At 43.7% G+C, this 20,247-nt stretch overlaps 1 protein-coding gene across 1 annotated transcript in view; it reads left to right on the top strand.

The window, feature by feature from the left end:
- Positions 1-20,247, top strand: part of plekhg5b (pleckstrin homology domain containing, family G (with RhoGef domain) member 5b) — a gene marked incomplete at its 3' end in the record, with an annotated part of 209,891 nt that overhangs the window by 49,732 nt on the left and 139,912 nt on the right. Inside the window, exon 2 of the mRNA XM_079574864.1 lies at positions 8,581-8,657. Within this exon, the coding sequence (XP_079430990.1) occupies positions 8,581-8,657 (77 nt within the window). The remainder of the gene's footprint in view (positions 1-8,580; positions 8,658-20,247) is intronic.

Here is a 20,247-nt window from a genome sequence, read left to right on the forward strand (position 1 = left end):
GATACTGCTGCTGCTGCGGCCGCCGTGTTAGACCAGAGTAGGAAAAAAACACTAATAGGATCAATTGTATGAATAATCCAGCAATGAAATAGTTCCACAGCAAATTTTTAATCAATATACAGTGTGTGATATTGGCTGAGACTTGATGAAAATAATAAATTGTGTATTTGAATCAAATAAGCAATAGTTGTCTCGTCAACTGCTAAAAATCCTCCACAAGAGCAGCCCGAGCACAGACTGAAGCTCTGCTGTGTTTTTCCGCTCTGTCTTGGTTTTGCTGACAGAGCGACATCTGTGCCAGGTGTCAGTGCCATCCTGCGCCCCGAGCGCCCTGAGCGCCCCGAGCCCCCTGAGCGCCCTGAGCGCCCTGTGCCCTGTGCCCTGAGCGCCCTGTGCCCCCGCCGCCCTGCAGAGGCCTTAACCGCCTCCCATCAGACCCAGGGAGGTGTGAGAGGTGAGGGCCGGGGTCATGCTGCTTCTGTGAGGTCCAGCATGGCGTAATCCGGTTTCAGACTGGGCTCATGAGCAGTTTTTGTCCAGGTCGAGTCACGGTTTTGGACTTTGTGACCTGCATATGGTTTAGAGCAGGAAATGTTATGTCTTAGTTTAGTCAAAGTTATGTTTTCACTGCTTGAAACTAGACACAAACTGGATTTAAAGCAGGTTAAGGGTTTTTTACACATACATTCAATCCTGGTGCTGTGTTTTAACTCACTCGCGCAGCTTTGAGCGATTTTTGAATCTTCAGTGATTATTTTAGCACAACCAAACAGCTCCTCCTGAGGTCCAGCTCTTGTCTTTGATCCTCATGGCGGGGGCTGACACTGATACCGCCCCCAGTGCAAAATCCGGCCCGCGAGAGGATTCAGTCCAGCCTGTAGAGCATGAAGTCATAAGTCTCGAGCCCGTTCCTGTGCAGAGTTATGATAATACCAGAGTGCTTACTCCAGCCACTAGGGGGCAGATTAAATCAGAGTAAAAGGAATGACTTCCACAGGTGTCCAGCAGAGGGCACTGACATCATAGGCTGGTAAAGTGTAAGCCGTTTTTATGAGGCTACAGTCCCGTCTCATTATTATTCATTTATGGAGAAACATCAAAACATGTTTTTATTTTGGAGCTTTTGTTTAAACGCTCCCCATGTATTAAACTTATATCCCGATGTAAGTGTGAGTTATTGTTGGTGCGGCTCCGACTCATTCAGGATTCTCATGAAAATGAATTGCCCCCCCGGCCCTAGTGGCTACGGGCGGCCCCAGAAGGTTCAGTAAAAACACATGGAATCCACTTTACACGTTTCAAAAACTACTTAAAAGCCTGGATCCAAAGACTCTATTTGTTTATAAAAATACTGTACTACAAGAAAATGCTCTGATTACTGCACCTTTAGGCAAGTAGCAAGTTATCATGAAACCAGTGTTAATGTTGACATATTTTAATTTAGTTTTAATCTTAGTCTTTTGAATAAAATGTAACGTAATTTTTCAATTTTAGTCTAGTTTTAGTCGACTAAATTCAAGACGTATTTAGTCGACTTTGCATTGATAACATTCATTATAATCATATTTAACCTCTTAACTCCCGCCTGAACTGAGAGCATTTTCTCCAGTTCAGCTTTACCCAAACCCTGTAGGCCAGTGCAACGCCTCATTTGAAAGCTAAGACCTACAAAACTAAATTGATCTTTTTCCTCATATCAGATTTTTTTTCATCACTTTTTTTGTTGGGCAGTCGACTCATTTTTGTCAAACTTTCGGGACTTTTTTGTCACTTTTTCGTCAAATTATTAGCATTTTTTCATCAAATTTTCCTCACTTTTTTGTCAAATTTTTGTCCATTTTTTGTCACTTTTTCGTCAGTTTTTTCTCACTTTTTTCACATTTTCATCCTTGTTTTCGTCTCAGTTTTGTCGCTATTTTCACACCTGTTTTTCCAGAAGCTTTTAGATTGGGGTAAAGCTGGAGAAAAAGTGCTCGGTTTAGGTGGGAGTTAAGGGGTTAATCTTGTTCCTCTGCTTCATGGAGCTGCTCCACATGATAAAGCTCAGAGCGGCTCCTATAGCAGGGAATTGACATGATATGAGGTAGTAGTAGTAGTAGTAGTAGTAGTAGTAGTAGTAGTAGTAGTAGTAGTAGTAGTAGTAGTAGTAGTAGTAGTAGTAGTAGTAGTAGTAGTAGTAGTAGTAGTAGTAGTAGTAGTAGTAGTAGTAGTAGTAGTTAGGGCTGTGCAATTAATCGAAATTTGATTACGATTTCGATTACAACAATAAACGATTACAAAATTAGCATAATCTCAAAAAATCAATTATAATTTATTTTTAATTTATTTTTTCAACAAAAAAAAATGCAATTTTTTTTGTCACTTTTTTCCCCCTAATTTTTTTAATTTTGGGATTTTTGTCATTTTTTTTGATGGATTTTTTTAAAGGCAACAAATAATCGTTTGAATAATCGTGATTTCAACTATGACAAAAATAATCGTGATTATTATTTTTTCAATAATCGAGCAGCCGTAGTAGTGGTAGTGGTAGTGGTAGTAGTAGTAGTAGCAGCAGCAGCAGCAGCAGCAGCAGTAGTAGATGATTTTAGTCACAGTTTTAGTCTCATGAAAAACTTTTAATTTAGTTTTAGTCCAATTTTAGTCGGAAAAATATCACTTTGACTAAAATTAAGACTAAATATTTCAGTCGACGACATTAACACTGCTTTAAAGCCCATTTAGATCTGTATTCTGTCTTATTTTGAGATGTTTTGGTCCCTGGGCTTCATTGGAGAGGACAGTTGTACATAAGAGGCTAGAGACCAGGAGAGAATCAGATTGATCCTGGGACACCGTGGCTGGTAAGTACAGCTCACGTCCTGGTCCAGACAGCGGGTCACACACAGACTTCTGGACCTCTCTGACCTCTTTATTGCCAGTGCGTGTGTGTGTTGTATTAAACCTCCCATAGAAATGAAAAGTGGATTTGCAGCTTCATCAAACATAGTCCTGGGCTCATTCCCTCCTGCGCCGCCGTGAGAGCTGACGTAACAGACTGGGGCATTCTTTAAATTCCTCATAAAAATGTCTGAAAGGCCAAGAGCTAAACTAACCGTGGCCTCTCGGTCTAAAGATAGAGCTGTCCTTCACCCGGAGAGCAGCAGGCGAGGGAAAAGCAAAGGGGTTTTCTTTTTTCTGTCAACAAAATCTTATCTTCTTCTCTACTCTACAACTAAATCTCAACTTTTCTGCCGTATTCACCTTTTGTTCATAGTACTGAGTCTGAAGTGTATGTTCTTCTTACATTGGTGAGTCAGAAGCTCAGTTTGTAGAGAGTGATGCACAGACGTTCAGTCGAGTCGAGGCTTGGTGGCTTTGTCCTTTCAGATTGAAGAACATTATTATCTTTGCCTGGAGATATATTTACTGTCACCCCAGTGCACCAACAGGAGCTTTTCCACAGTTACTGGAGAAGTCGTCCTCTTTGTGGTGTAGGTCTTAGGGCTGAAAGATATATCGTTATCGTATTGATATCGAGATATGACCATTCAAAACATTCAAATCGAAAAAGCAAGATATAAACGACATAGATTTTCATGAATAAAACTGCACTCTTTTGTGTTATGTTTTTATTTTTCTGAAAAATGCTTAGTTTTCACCTAACCCAGATCGAGATATGAAATTTTATCCATATTGTTCAGCTCTAGTATAGATGTTGTCTTGCAATTTAGTGCGACTTGATTATGTAAGGGATAATGTATAGAACGCTGGTCATTATCGGGTAATAAGCACCGACAGGGCGAACCGGACCCCGACACGAAGCGGAGGGGACTTGTTTCTCCCTGAAGGTGCTTATTTTCCCGATAATGACCAGCGTTCTAAACATTATCCGCTTATTATTCGGCCATTTTCCAACTGAACACACAACATAAACTTCGTACACTTTTATGAAGGTCCAAAGGTTTATTTAATGACATCCGTGACAAATAGTTCCCAAAAGTTTGCGCGTTGCTCGGCAACGTTTTGCTTGGCTAGAAGCAGCAAGGCTAGCAGCTAGCCTAGCTACTTAGCTGAAGGTGCAGTTGGAGGAGGTGGTGAATCTCTGGGTAAGTTGAAAGTCAGACTCACGATTCCCCGACTTCTCTCTCAGTGACGGGACAGATAGTGTCGCTGCTACGTACGTGTGGAGTGATATGAAAGCACCAACTCAGACGTCCTTTATCAGAAAATAATGACCGGTAGAACGTTGGGAAATCCCATTCAAATCAACGGAGCTTCTACTTACGTTGTGAAGAGCCGTATAAAGTTTAATATCTTATAAATCAAACATCTTTCATAATGTGGTCAGCTAGGACGTACTCTCACATGCCTTTGTTATCTGAATGTCATCTAACTAATGTTTTTTATTGTTATTTTTGTTTTCATTATTTTACAAAGTAGATACATTTTCATCTCCAAACTTCACACACTCTCCATTGAGCAACAACAACAGGCAAAGTGTAAAGCAGATCTGAGATTGCCTTTTCGTGGGTTAAGTATCACGTGTCGTTCTGATTGTCATGATCTGGGTTTGCTGCAGTTGGTCAGGTCTGGGTTCAGCTGAACATCCTGAATGACCAGGTTGTTCCATTAGTGGATTTCTTCTTCCCTGATGGTACGGGCATGTTCCAAGATGACAATGCCAGGATTCATTGAGCTCTCATTGTGAAAGAGTGGTTCAGGGAGCATGGATTGGCCACCACAGGGTCTTAAAGGAACAGGGCACCTTTATTCCACACTGAGATCTGTTCTTACCTGAGCGTAGACGAGTTGATCCGTACCTGTCTGGTGTTTGTGCCCCGTTTGGAGCCATAGGAATACATTGGGAGAGGCCAAATGCTAACAACATCTTTGGTACGTGGCCTGTTCCTTTAACCCCATTGAGAATCTTTAGGATGAAACATGAATGAAACGCTGGATCTTTTGACAAATGCAGAAGCTTTTTGAAACAATCCCACAGTCGAAGTGAGCTGGAATCCAGGCCGTGTGTTTCAGTCTTTGTTAAACGTTAAAGCTCCTGAAGTTGTGTCGACTGAATCTCGAATTAAAAACGCAAATGTCATGACGATGAATCAGATATTTTCCCCAAACCGTGGCTCGGCGCAGACTCGGCCGACTCCCGAGCACGACTTGTTCCTCTGCTTTATCACCGGACCATCATCATCAGGACACAGTTCAGCTCCAGAAAGTCCAACAACGTCCATTTGTTCACATTAAAGGAAAGAATGCTGGAAAATCTACAATAGAATCTGTGTTTCCGCCGTTTCCGCTTTGCTTGATGATGGTTAAGTTTCCAGGCGTGTTCATTACAGAGTGGATGAACGCAGACACGCGGGCCCTAGCCGGGTTTTTGTTCCAGACGGGTCGACCCGTTCTTCCAGAGGCCGCGGGGCTCGGTGGTGTTTTTCCCACCTCCTCACGAGCACCCATGACCTGCACAGCATCAGCCAAGTGCGTGACTCAAGGTGACTGCCTTCCACACGCCAGAACGCTCTGCCTCTGGTGAAAAGAAACATATTCAGCAACAAAGTTCACATCCAGGAGCATCAGCACTCGTGAGACGATTGAGCTAAACGTTTGTAGGAAACGCTCTTGGTACGACTGAACCTGGGGGGCCGTAAGAACAAGTTTCACTCTTTATGGAAGTGTCATTCTTTGTTTTTTCTGACATACGGTACATCCATCCATCCCTTTTCTTCCACTTTTCTTTATCTTTTAAACAACTACTGTCTTTAAAGTAAATTTCATTATTACGATTTCGGTTCATTAGACGTTTTCTTGTTCTTCTCTCGCTGTGATGAATCTCTGTTTAAACTGGCTCCACTCACGTCTCCCGAAGGTCCAGAACGAGACACTTTAATGGACCCAGAGGAGCCATCTTGGAGTGGACGGTGGTTATCTGAGAACAGCCCTCCTCCGTCTGGAACTGGCCCCCCGTCGTCTCCGAGGCTTTCCTTCTCCTGTTGTGCTCATTAAAGGCTGTGTTATGATGTCTTTATCGTGTGTGTACATGTGAGAGGACACAGATGTAAACATGGACTTTTATCCACTGCTGGGGAAGTTCTCCAGGAGATTTCAGGGGTTTATATGACGCTGATGATTTGTTATTATGAACCCAGAACAAAGAGCAGCAAAGAGCCGCTTCCTCCATGTTTTCAGTAGGTTGTACATGATGCCAAACAGCCAACAGTTTAAAGCCGAGTTGGAGGCAGTAGGGGAAGGATGGGTGAACTGAAAACCTTCATGTTTTAGGGACTTTCTCAATGACAAACCATCAGAAAAGCAAACAATTTACATCGATTTGTAAAAAAAACAACACTTTCCGCATGTGATGTTGAAGATGATGATGATGATGATACCTTACACTTGTATTGCCCTGTATTACCAAGTGTCTCAAAGCTCTACACTGTCGTCATTATTCACTCCATACTCGGTGGTGTTAAGCTGCTGTTGTAGCCACAGCTGCCCTGGGGTAGACAACTAATCTGTGCAGTCAGCCCTTCCGACCACCACCAACCACTCACTCGCTCACTACATTCACTCAGGCTCCTCCCATCTCAGCACCGCCCAGGCCCCTCCCTGCTGAGCCTCCGAGGTCTGACGGGATCAGGCAGAGCGAAGGCGCAGCCGTTTCACTCCCTTTTTATTCCATATTTTCCAAATGTTTCCCTATTATTTCGCTTTTTTTCTCCTCATTTCCCCCCAATTTTCTTTAACCAAAAGTTTCCACTTTAAAAGAAATAAAAGATATTATATTGTCCCATTTTTTTCTCAATATTTTTTACATTTTTTCACCATTATTTCCCTTTTGTTTCTTTCTTCTTCTTTTTTTTCTTTTTTTAACTATTGTTTCACTTTTCCCCCATTTTTATTTTTCAACTTCTTCCCCACACTTCTGGAGATAAACTCAATATTGTAATTTTGCATATCTTCCAAACAGCCATTTCGATGTAGACTGTATATTGCCCACCTCTAGAGGGCAGTGTGATTTATCTGACAGACTTGGAGATATTGGGACGGCCCACCTGACACAAAACTGGCACAAAGTTTAATGCCTCCTCTGTCCGAGCTAAACGTGCATCATCATATCCTAAACATCTGAAGTTTCCGAGATCTCCAGTTAGGGCTGCTCGATTATTGAAAAAATAATAATCACGATTTTTTTTGTCATAATTGAAATCACGATTATTCAAACGATTATTTGTTGCCTTTAAAAAAAATCCATCAAAAAAAGACAAAAATCCAGCAAAAAAGTAACAAAAATCCATCAAAAAAGTAACAAAAATCCATCAAAAAAGTGACAAAAATCCAAAAATTAAAAATTTGAAAGAAAAAAATAAAAATTGAAAAAAATAATATTTTTTTTTTGGAAAAAATAAAATAAAATCGTTTTTTTGCGATTATGCTAATTTTGTAATCGTTTACTGTTGTAATCGAAATCGTAATCGAAATTTCGATTAATTGCACAGCCCTATCTCCAGTATTCGTAATGTGCCGCCTGACGCAGCAGTGGTTAGCTGGTAGAAACATGTGCCCACTGACCTCAGCGTCGGCTGCTCTGTTTCCTCCTGTGTGGAGTTTGCGTGTTCACCCTGTGCCGGTGTAGGTTTCCTCCAGGTGTTCCGGTTTCACTGAAAGCATGAGGGTCGCCTCTGAGGCCGGGACTCTCTAGGAACAGAGTCAGTGGGACTCGAATAACACGTACGTAAATAGTGACTGGGTGGTTGTGTGAAACACTGTTTAAGTGGCGCTAGCCCACAGTTAGCTTTTCCCGTTAGCCTGTTAGCTTCTTCTTCATGATTCCATTAGTGTGTATTGGGCCTCTTGGCTTTCAAATGAAGTATCACATCGGCGTATCTCTGTAAGCTCTCCTGTCAGTACGCTTTCAGACTTGGATCTGAGTAATATTCGGTTCATTCAAGTCGATGCAGTGACCGGCCTATAGGCTGTAAACAAAAACCTGACAAACGAAGCAAAGAAAACAGGCCAAAAAAGTGACAAAAAGGTGCCGGAACAATATATGACAATAAAAAAGGAACAAAAACACAACAAAAAGTGACTAAGAAAAGGATGAAAAAGCAACAGAAGCGTAATTAAAAATGTGTGAAACGTGGCATAAACGCTGTGATCGGGTTTGTAGGTCTTTGTAGATCTTCCAAATGGCCTGTAGGCAGTAAGAAGCTTTTACATTTGGGTAAAGCTGAACTGGAGGAAATGTGCTCCCTTAGGGCGGGGTTTAGGTGATTAAGATGATTATTCTTTTTTCCAGTGTCGTGAATTTCCCCAAAGATTTTATCATCATCAAACTGCAGAAAGAGTCTATCGACTTCTCATCCCCGTCTTCAGTCATTTTACTCCCTCCTGAGTAACTACGATGTTTACCTTTCCTTCAACAAACCTCCCAAAGCTCTGTTCAGTTTACGAGTCTGGGTTACAGCGCGGGGGGCATACGAGTCACTCTCCCTCTTGTTTCGCTTTGGTCTCGTGTAAACAAAGGTGAACTAATGGACGGGTCGGACGCTTTAATGTTGAAAATGTCTCTCTTTGTTTTCCCCCTTCCAGATGAGAAGCCTGTCCAGGAGGAGGACTGGGTGGTGTGTCAGCATCCAGAGTGTCCCGAGCGCAGGAGGGCCTCAAAGGTACGGCTCTTTCTCCACTGGTGGAACTTAAATAACAAGGCTGAGGTCTGGGTTTCAAACTCACAAAAAAGCTAGTTCCAAATGATTATTTCTCTTTGTTTTTAAAGCAGTGAACCCTTTCATTTACTGGACCTTTTGAACCTTTGTGCTGTCCCTGGTGGTACTTGGGGGAAAAGCTGTTTTCTGAGGTTTAGCAGGATTCAAATGTTAATGTGAAACTGGTCAAACTTGTGCAGTGTGTTTTCCGGATTATAAGTCGCTCCGGTGTGTAGGACGCACTTGCCAAACTTTGCCTAATGAAGAAAAAAACAGCAGGCTGAATAGGCGTACGGTTTGCTAACGTAGCACACTGATGGTTAGCCTCATGAAGCATAAACTAAAACTAAACAGGTGTCAGGTGGTCTGTGTGAATACTGGATTCTGATTGGCTGGTGCATTATTTTGGTGTAACCGCACACGTAGTCCGGTAGTTAAATCACTGGGATATCACTCTGCTGTGCATAAAATGATCCTGCATTGAAGCATCTTTGTCTGGATTAGTAAAGTCAAACATAAAAGTTTGAGTTGGGCCCAGGTGTGAGCGACTCCACCGCAGCTGTTTCCATAAACAGTTGAGCTCGTGCCGCATATCGGTGTTTCCTTCCAGGGAAAAGTGTTTCCGGGTTAGTCCTGTTGTGTTGTGATTCTGTGCTGATGTTGTGTCGTTGAGCCTGACTGAGATCCTCGTAATAGCTGCGGAGAATGACTCGCTCTGAGACCAGCCTTCAGTGACCGGCTAATAACCCACACAAAATAGTCCCGTAGTCTGGCAGATTTAGTGACTTTAGTCAATGAAAAACACATTTATTATAAATGTTAGGTTTGTGGGACCCTGGTATAAGCGGATTAAACAACGTTATAATGCAGGAGGAACAACACTGTGTCGGGCGTTAGAACCGTGTAAAGTTTGTACTTGAGTAACTTTTTTGCAGAATTGTACTTGTACTTCTTAGAGGAGTTTTATTATACGGCACTTTTTGCTTCTACATTAGTACAATTATAATGAAGCATCTGTTCTTGAAGACAAACAATTGTCAGTATAGATCGTTTGATTCATTTTCCAGTATTTTCTGCCTGTCTCTGGGTATTTTATTTGTAAATATCATAATTTCCACATACGTTTTTTTTTTTTTTTATGGCGTCATTGAGAATAAGTCAGACTTTGTCACTCAAACCGTTACTCTCAGTACTCGAGTAACATTTTCTCCAAGGTCTTTTTTACTTAAACTTGAGTAATTGTTTTGGTCTCTACTTTACACTTGTACCTGAGTGAAATCATTTCAAAGTAATGTTACTCGAGTAAATATCTGATCTCTACCCGCCGCCACTGTGGGCCAGCCTGACCAGCGTGTGTTTGGAGGTTAAGAGTAACCTCCATTCAAAAGTTCAATCAATATAAGGGCAAAAAAATCAATCATGTTTGTTTTTCCTCAATCATCCAGCCGTGCTCTGTTCCTTTTACTTCATGTTTTTGTAATGACATTTATAGACATGACAGGAAAGAATAAATATATAGATACATGAATTCAATGGAGAAATTGCCTATGATCATTAAAGAAGAACAAAGTAACTTGTTTACAGTAATAAATCCTTTCCGGTCCCTCTGGGGGGTAACAGCTACAAGTGTTAATGGGATGATTGGGTTTTTTTCATCGCCCCCTGGTGTCTCTGGCCAGAAAACCATGCGTACAACTTTCCTGCCTCCGGGTCGGAGCCTCTCTGGGTAAGTCTTTCAACTTACCCAGAGATTCACCACCAATACACACTAATGGCATCTCGAAGAAGAAGCTAACAGGCTAATGGGCAAAGCTAACTGCGGGCTAGCGCCGCTTAAACAGTGTTTACAGCCAAGTTTGAGTGAAAAAAAATGTCTCCATTGTGTAAATGGATGCACAATATCCCTCTGTCCCTTTGTCTTTTCTGTCAGTGTAGGATTTACTCTCACGGACAATTAACAAATAAAGAAATGCAACTTGCTACGACACCTGCAGTTGCGCTTATGGCCTCTAGGGGCATAAGTTACATAGTTCTGCTTTAAAGTAACATGAAAGCCACAATTTATAGCCAAAGTTATGCCAACATTTAAATTACGAAAATGCCTGTGACACAATGAAATCCAGCAAATCCAGATTGGAGACTCATAATGGCGCAAATGAAACGTATTCATGATCAAACCCACTGTTTCTATGAAAAAGTTCAACCTCTTCCACACCTACACCCTTTGAAAATACCAGAATACAGAATGTAAATCACGTCCAGTGCATGTTGAGGGGCAGTTTTCCTATAGCTCACCGTGTTGTTGTTCCTCTGTAGATTATAGAGGCAGGAAATGAAAGCAGCACCAGGGAAGAGCGGGTCAGTCCTGGGATGAACCTGTGAGAGGAAGTGGTGATCAGAGCGGCCTAATTTATGGAACATTTCTGGAGGAGAGCGGAGCACATAAAGAACATTTTATTGCCTCTGTGTAAACTCCTCATAGACACGCTTTAAATGAAGGACGTTGGAAGTTTCAGCGTCTCCTCCCTTTGACAGAGAACGCTTTCCCCTCTGAAGTCGGGAGCTGTAGAGATCTGGGAAGTGACGTGTAAAAGCTTTGAACTTGCTTTATTTGATCATCACCAAGTATGAACATGTTATTATTGTGTGGTTCCTTCAGTGTCAATGTCCTGCAGTATTTTAATGCCATATATGCTCATTATACTTCATTATTTTTTCTTTGAATGTCATGAAGTATAAAGAGTCAGGTGGAGCTGTGGAGGAGCATCACCTGATCATGTCTGGGGTGTTTGAAGACTTGAGAGGCAAAAGTATTTCAAGTGCTTCATCGAACTGATAAGAGATTTGTGGATGATTCAGACACACTCGGGTTTGTGCAGATAAAGGCACAATAAGGACGGTTTCTGCCAGACAAACACATCAGATTAAGAGAACAGCAGCTACAAAGCAGCAGACAGGTGTTTGAAGCTGCTGGTGCCTCTGGAGTCTCTGAACATGAAGGTGTCGGACCCTCCAGAGGCTGCAGTTGTGCATAAACCTTCTATCCGGCCTCCCCTAAACTGTTCATTGAAGCTGAAGCAGAAACGGCTGCAGTGGCTCAGAAATACATGAGACTCATTTTCAAACAGTCTTGTTCACTGATGAGGCCGTGTGACCCTGGATGGTCAGATGGATGGAGGAGTGGACGGAGGTGAATGACCACAATGTCCCAACAAGGCTGTGACGTCAGTAAGGAGGGGGCGGAGTCATGGTGAGAGAGCTGGTCGGCCCCTTTAGGATCCCTGAAGGTGTGAAAATGACCTTTGAAAAATATGTGGAGTTTCTGACTGACCACTGTCTTCTATGCTACAAAATGAAGAGCCGTGTTTTCCTGAACAAGATCCTCTTCATCATGACAACGCCCCATGTGCTGCTGTAAAGAAAACCTCTGCATCACTGGCTGCTATGGGCAGAAAAGGAGAGAAACTCATGATGTGGACCCCCTCCTCCCCTGACCTCAGCCCTGTTGAGAACCTTTGGAGCCTCAACAAGAAAAACACTTCTCTGAGAGTGGGAGGCAGTTTTCATCCAAACAGCAGCTCTGGGAGGTTATTCTAACATCCTGCAAAGAAATCCAAGCAGAAACTGTCCAAAAACTCACAAGTTTAATGGATTTAAGAATTTTTAAGCTGCTTCACACAAGGGCTCCTATGGTGAAATATAACTTGACCTGTTACTATTTTTTTGATTGAAATATCTTCTGATTTCAGTAAATATGACCTCCTAATGCTACAAATACAACAAATGGCCATTTTCAGTTAATTACGAGCTTTAAAATGTATTGAAACAATGAGTTGCATAATAATTTGGAACAGTGGATTTTGAGGTTTTTACTATGTTTATTTAAAAAAAAAAATACTGTTATCACTGGGAGATTTTTTCCACCACATTTAAATGATCCTCGACCAGTTAAAGACTTGAAAATTATGCTGACTCTCATTTGAGTTGACAATTTAGAAAATCTTAGAAAAATGTCATTTGCATAATAATTTGGAACGCAGTGTAGAAGAACCACACAGTGATGGTCAAGATGCTCTCTATAGTCCCTCTGTAGAAGTTGCTGGGACTCTGGCTCTTCTCAATTTGGGGAGAAAGAGAAGATGCTGATGACTTTTCTTGACCAGTGATTTCGTGTACATGGTCCAGGAGAGCTTCTCTGTGATGTGCACATATCTCAGTAAAAACGGTGGCTTATACCTTTTAAGGGGTTAAATGCCATTAAAAAGCCTTAAACTGGATTCAAACTGGCTTTAAATCTAAACTTCTTGGAAACTAATGACTTCAACTCAAACTGTTCTCCCTGAATACTGAAATTCTGATCTAAAACACATTAAGCTGCAATTTTCGCTGAAATTCTGCACCATCAAAAGCTTCCCCACTTTGCATCTGGAAACAAAATGTCCTCTTATTCCTCAAATCCTGAGAATTAAGGCTTTTACAGATTAAAATCCTTCCTGCTCCCTGTGTAAACCCTGGCTCTAACCTGCTGGAGACAAACACATGGAGTGACTTTGTCCGTGTTGTAGCTGGAAAATTGTGTTCTCCATATGTTAAGAATCCACAAACACATTTAATCATTTGTCTGGTATATTCTCTTCATCCCTCACGACCACATTTCTGACGTAACGGCTGCACAAAAGCTTTTAACCGAGCATTACCCCGCGTGTATGACCCCCCCGGGCTCTGCTCCTGCCGTATATGGGCTCTGCTCCTGCCGTATATGGGCCCTGCTCCTGCCGTATATGGGCCCTGCTCCTGCCGTATATGGGCCCTGCTCCTGCCGTATATGGGCCCTGCTCCTGCCGTATATGGGCCCTGCTCCTGCCGTATATGGGCCCTGCTCCTGCCGTATATGGGCCCTGCTCCTGCCGTATATGGGCTCTGCTCCTGCCGTATATGGGCCCTGCTCCTGCCGTATATGGGCCCTGCTCCTGCCGTATATGGGCCCTGCTCCTGCCGTATATGGGCCCTGCTCCTGCCGTATATGGGCCCTGCTCCTGCCGTATATGGGCCCTGCTCCTGCCGTATATGGGCCCTGCTCCTGCCGTATATGGGCCCTGCTCCTGCCGTATATGGGCCCTGCTCCTGCCGTATATGGGCCCTGCTCCTGCCGTATATGGGCCCTGCTCCTGCCGTATATGGGCCCTGCTCCTGCCGTATATGGGCCCTGCTCCTGCCGTATATGGGCCCTGCTCCTGCCGTATATGGGCCCTGCTCCTGCCGTACAGAGCACACTGGCCCAAAGTGAGTCTCCTCCATTTGGTGCTAAAGGGCCGCGGCGTCGGCGTCTGACCACCAGACTGTGAAATGATTTATTCCTTTGAAGCCACTGGTTTCTCTGAACGGGAGTCGGGCCAGAAGAGCTGGAATATAGATGAGTTCACATGCGGCTGGAGTTTGTGTTCTGAGCAGCGGCTTCGGGCTCTAATACTTTACTCTTGTTTAAAGGGAGAATAGTCCTAATCATGCAGCACATTGCAAAACTGTTTAGGTCGAGTGGCTGTGGTTAAAATGTGAACTGGGTTAGGGATGTGCGATGTGAGGCAGATCACAGTCAAGACAAAACCCGTCACACAAATACTCGACTCGCTCAAGAGGTCACTTAAAATGCCCGTCTTTGTTGGAAGAAATGAGGATAACATTAAATCAGTCCGAGACACTGTCTAGTCATTGTTCTCTCTCTAAAACCAAAAAAATCAGTTTGAAATCTAGGCGTGATCCTGGACTCAGACCTGAACTTAAACAGCCTCATCAAAGCAATAACATCAGCAGCTTTTTACTGAAGAACAACATTAAGATCAGAGGAACAGTATCAAAACCAGACTCAGAGAGACTTATCCATGTGTTTGTCTCCAGCAGGTTAGATACTGTAACGGCCTCACTGTCAGAGCTGCAGAACATCCAGAACGCTGCTGCTCCAGTCCTCACAAGAACCAGGAAATACGACCATATTAGTCCAGTGCTCCGGTCTCTGCTCTGGCTTCCTGTCACTCAGAGAATAGACTTTAAAACAGCTCTGCTTGTTTGAACCATCTCGGGCCCTGAGAACTTCAGGGAGGGGCCTCCTGGTGGTTCCCAGAGTCAGGACTAAACACGGTGAGGCTAAAGCTAAAATCTGGAACAGTCTTCACGAGGTTGTGAGACAGGCCTCGACTCTGACAATGTTCAAATCTAACAGTGTCCAACAGAAAAGCATCAAGTCGACCGAGAATATACTGTATGTAGTTTGTGTTTCGTCCCCTTGTTTCTTCAGAAATGTATATTTTAATACAGTTTTATGGTATTTTCTTTGGAAATATCAGGAATTTCACATTATTACATGTTTTGTTTCGCATCACTTTGTGTCACAACTGAAACATGAATCATATAACGCTCAAAGTAACGTGACACTTGATTCAGGCGACTCTGCCCACCTCTGATTGGTTATCGTGATCGTGAACCATGTAGCGTGTCATATCGAATCGTGAGGTTCCCAAAGTTCCTAAACTGAATTGTCACTAGGGATGGGTACCGTTCGTTTTTTTTCGATACCAAGTACTTTAACGATACCTGCTTTTCGGTTCCGGTGCCTTAACGGTACTTTTTTCGATACCAATGTTATTTTAATTGAAGAAAAATAACGTGTATTAAAAGTATAGTTCAGGAAAAAATCCTAAAACGGCACAGCAGAAGCTACACAGGAGCAGCAGCGTCGCCTGTGACTTCGTGTTTTGAGCACAATTTCCACTTAAGCAGTAATAAAGAGAAAGAAAGGACGTTATTACCTTAAGCTGCAGAGACAGGACAGATCCACATCAGGACATGGTTTTCTTTCAGCTAAACTTTTCTAAACTCACTGCGCTGTTCGACGAAGCGAAAGCAACTTCACACGTCAAAGATCCTTATGTGGTGTGAGCCTCACTCTACCACTGACAATTTACCACAACTGGACCAACAATGTCTAACACAGAGTGAGCGCTCGCTTTCAACAAACCATCTTTGATATTCCTGTCGCTGCAGCCGCAGTTGTAAACAAGAGCACGTAAGCTCCGCCTCCGGGTCTGTCACTAAAGGTAAACACGTCTTTCTTATTGTCACTGCTCTTTTTTGCTTTTCAATTTGACTAAAGCTCAAGTTTCTTATTCAGTCCTGGTTTAGTCCTGGTTTATAACTGGTTTTGTTTAGCTCTGGGTTTTACCCGGTGTCGTCCACGTCCTGGCTCAGTCTTGACGCAGACCGCGGCTCTGTCATCTCTATTACAGAAGTTTAGCAAGTCATAGCTTTGCTTCGCTATAAGTTACATCTATAAAATATATCTTTGCTTCGCTCCATTTGCGCTGAAGCGGGTCAGTATCTGCGCACACGTTCATGTAGCTTTTTAGAGACTCACTGTGGGTCATATATTGACGTCTGGAGAGAAAAAGAACCGAAAGTTGGCACCGAAAGAATTAAAATTTTTCGATACCGCCCCCGACCGGAGCTTTTCGGTCGGTTCCAAGTAGGAACCGTTTAACGGTGCCCATCCCTAATTGTCACTGCACAAAATGTATTGCAAATGTACTCGCAGTCACAACACTGGAGTTATATCTTTTCTCCCGCCTCGTTCAGCCCCATTTGGAGCACTTTCATTTCCCACATGAATCCAGCTTTACTGTGTGCAGAGCCTGGTTTGTCTGCGTCTGGCTCCGTCTCCACAGCGAGGCCTCAGACACATGTCCCCCTGCCGTCCCCCTGCTGTCCCCCCGCCGTCCCCCCGCTGTCCCCCTGCCGTCCCCCTGCCGTCCCCCCGCCGTCCCCCTGTCGTCCCCCTGCCGTCCCCCCGCCGTCCCCCCGCCGTCCCCCCGCTGTCCCCCCGCTGTCCCCCCGCCGTCCCCCTGCCGTCCCCCCGCCGTCCCCCCGCTGTCCCCCCTGCTGTCCCCCTGCCGTCCCCCTGCCGTCCCCCCGCCGTCCCCCCGCCGTCCCCCCGCCGTCCCCCCGCTGTCCCCCCGCTGTCCCCCTGCTGTCCCCCTGCTGTCCTGTCTCTGGAGACAATGGGCGAAGGAGAGACGGTGAAAGCAGACGCAGACAGAAACAATCACCTGAACAATCCTCATCACAGTATCGTCTAAAGTGTGAGCTCAGAGGAGATTAGTCTGAGCTCCTTTCACACAGTCACGGCAGGATTAGTGGATTTTATTACCACTAAACGTTTCACAATGTTATAGATTTAAAGCAAAGCCTCACCTGAAGGGCTTCCTCCCATTGTGCTGCTGGGCAAGACACTTCACCCACTATATACATCAGGAGAAGGACATCCTGCATAAAGTTGCCTGATGCTGGTTTACAGAAGCAACAGAGCAATGCTATGTCTACAGTGGGTAATCACAGAATGGACTTGGATGAGGAACTAACTGAAATCTTAAAGAGACTCTACGGAGTTTAAACATGTTATAACTAAGTATTTCCTCCTCTACATCAGAGTCTCCAAACTCCAACACAACAAGACCGTCAGAGCTTCTTATGCTTCCAAAACATGTAAAAGGCAACTTAGATGAACTTCACCCTGGAGAATTAGTATTTCAAGGAAAATGACTTGAGTTTAGTCCTTATACTTTACAATATTGACCAAACTGTTGGCAGATTGTTCAGCATGTTCAGAACAAGCAGAAAATCTAAAATGTGAGTTATCAAGCGTGTAGAGATGTAGAAGGTCTTGGAGCTGGTTGGAGATCCCTGCCCTGCATGTTCCTCCATGTCCTCATGTGTAGAATCAGACCTGTTCACCACAACGGCCTCTAAAATCCTGCTCTGTCACTCAGAAAGGTGTTACTTCGGGTCTGAAGTGCCGTCATGCACGAGCTTAATATAGAAGCTGCAGTTACATGTATGACCTGAGGTGGCAGTAGTGAGTATAAAATGACCAACTTGCCTTGACTTTATGGAGACGTACCCACTCCCAGTGAAGTTACTGGTTGTCTGATGGATTTAGAGATTATCTTCTAGCACAGGGCTTCTCAACCTGGGGGTCGGGACCCACTAGGGGGTCGCCAGAGCATATTAGATAAAATCTGTATTTTAATATTATTATTATGGCGTCGTAGCAAACATGCTGTTTTACCAGGGTGCCATTATTTGTTCTAAATTTAATTCATTTTTGTTTTAGCCATTGTTTTTTCTTTGTTTTTTTAGAGTTGTGTAGTTTAACCTCTGAACTCCCGCCTGAACCCAGAGGATCTTTATCCTCACGTCAGATTTGTTTTCCATCATTTTTTTGTTGGCTATTCAACTCATTTTTGTAACTTTTCCATCATTTTTTTGTCACATTTTAGTCAATTTTTATCACATTTTTTGTCATTTTTCGTCACTTTTTTGTCACATTTCCATCATTGTTTTCGTCTCAGTTTTGTCACTATTTTCTCACCTTTTCTCCAGAAGCTTTTGGATTGGGGTAAAGCCAAACTGGAGAAACTGTGCTCGGTTCAGGTGGGAGTTAAGGGGTTAAAGTCCCTGTTTTTCCCATGGTCTGACCCGGGTGGGGGTCACGATCCTAATGAACTGTTATAATGGGGGTCGCGGCTCTAAAAGGTTGAGAACCACTGCTGTAGCAGAATAATCAAAACATTTGGCGATCGATTAATTGCTTCATTTTTTATCGCGATTAACGATATTATTGTTTATCGTCCCCAGTGAGGACATGTTGATGGACTGAATGTTTGTTGGAGGCCCTTTGTGATAAGTTAAAGGGGCTAGATGAAAGTTTGCCATTTTATACTCACTACTGCCACCTCAGGTCATATATGTAACTGCAGCTTCTATATTAAGCTCGTGCATGACGGCAATTCAGACCCGAAGTAACACCTTTCTGAGTGACAGTGCAGGATTCTAGAGGCAGTTGTGGTGAACAGGTCTGAGCTCAGTCTACACATTAGGACATGGAGGAACATGTAGGGGGAGGAAAATGCTTAATTTTAACATTTTTAAACTCCGTATAGTTAGCCTGGCATCCAGACTAATCTCCGATGTTTATTAATGAATAAACAGGAGACTAGTCTGGCGACCCTGTCGTAGAAAAGCTACTGCTGGAGGCGGGACTAATGTGGGACAACCGAAGCGCAGCAGCCAATGAGAACAGAGCGGATGTGACGACAGAAACAGAGACAGGAAAGTTGTATCATTCGGACATTAACAATGGCGCTCCTGCCACACGGAGTTCAGGAAATGACTTCTGTCGTTTATGTCAGAAACACTTAAGAACACAAACATACCGGAGCATTACGTGAAGCTTGTGTTGAAAAACTACAAAACAAAGGCGCAACAACGTGACGCCCGTTCAGGAGCTGCTCTGATTGGTCGGTCGGCTCCACATCGCTGCGTCACTTCCTTTGAAAGCGCGAGTGTTGCCAGATCCTCTTCTGTAAAGAAGCGGAGTCTGGTTGGTGAGACTACTGTATAGTCCCTTTAAGTCATACTTTATTAATCTCTGTAGAGAAATGTATTTGGATTAATGGTCAGAAACACCTGGCTGGAGGATTTAACCTTTTGTACATGTTTTTAGTGGGAGGGGAAACCGCAGTCCCAGAGCAAACCTACACAGACACGGGGAGAACATCCACTCCAGACAGAAAGGCCACATCCAGGTGGGAATCGAACCCAAGACCCTCTGTGAGGCACCGGCACTAACCGCTGCACCACCGTCCCACACTGTGCTGCTGGTTCTGTGCTCCGTTTGAGTTTTCATCGATTACTAAAATAGTTAAACAGACAGCGGTGCCGTTGGTAGAGCAGGTCGTCTCATGATCGGAAGGTCAGGGGTTCGAATCCCAGCTCCTGAAGATACACACTGTCCTTGTGTCCTTTAGCAAGACACTTCACCCACCTCGGCCCCAGTGTCTGCGTACACTGGTGTATGAATGAGAGTATGAATGAGTGACTGGTGCCTTGTTGTGAAGCGCTTTGGGCCTAATGACGGTAGAAAAGCGCTTTAGAAGTTGAGACCATTTACCATAATAAATACCGTAAATGCTCTAATATAGGACGAGGCCTTTATTTACTCCAGGGCATCGAGGACCAGGCCTTTATTGGAACCAGGCCACAATTAGAGACAGGCCTTTATTTCTATTTGAGCAAAACGGACGACCAGGAAAATGAAGAAAAACAGATTTGTGTCCATTTGCACCTAAAATATTAGGTTCATTTATTAATGAACATTTCAAACCCTCTCCCAGCGGCTGGAACATTGACGCCTTTTATTTTGTCGGGACAACAGGAAGTGTTTCGTTGCTGTTAGCGGAGCTTTGACATCAGTGTCACTGCAGGTTTCTGTTTCGTTTTTACTGGACCGGATTATTTGTTGTTATCTCGTGTAAAAGGCGAGTTTAGACGGAGCGTTTGTGTTTGTGATCGATCATGAGACTGACCCGAGAGAAGACGAGACGCTCGCGCTGATGGGAGGAGATATTTTGAGGCGTGGGACTGACCTGCACACGGAGCAGCTGGACGTGCTTTGAAGACGCGATGGAGACTTTATTAAAACCCTGGAGGGTCACACAACATTTGT

Source organism: Gobius niger, assembly GCF_951799975.1.
Source record: "Gobius niger genome assembly, chromosome: 17".
Classification (NCBI taxonomy): Eukaryota; Metazoa; Chordata; class Actinopteri; order Gobiiformes; family Gobiidae; genus Gobius; species Gobius niger.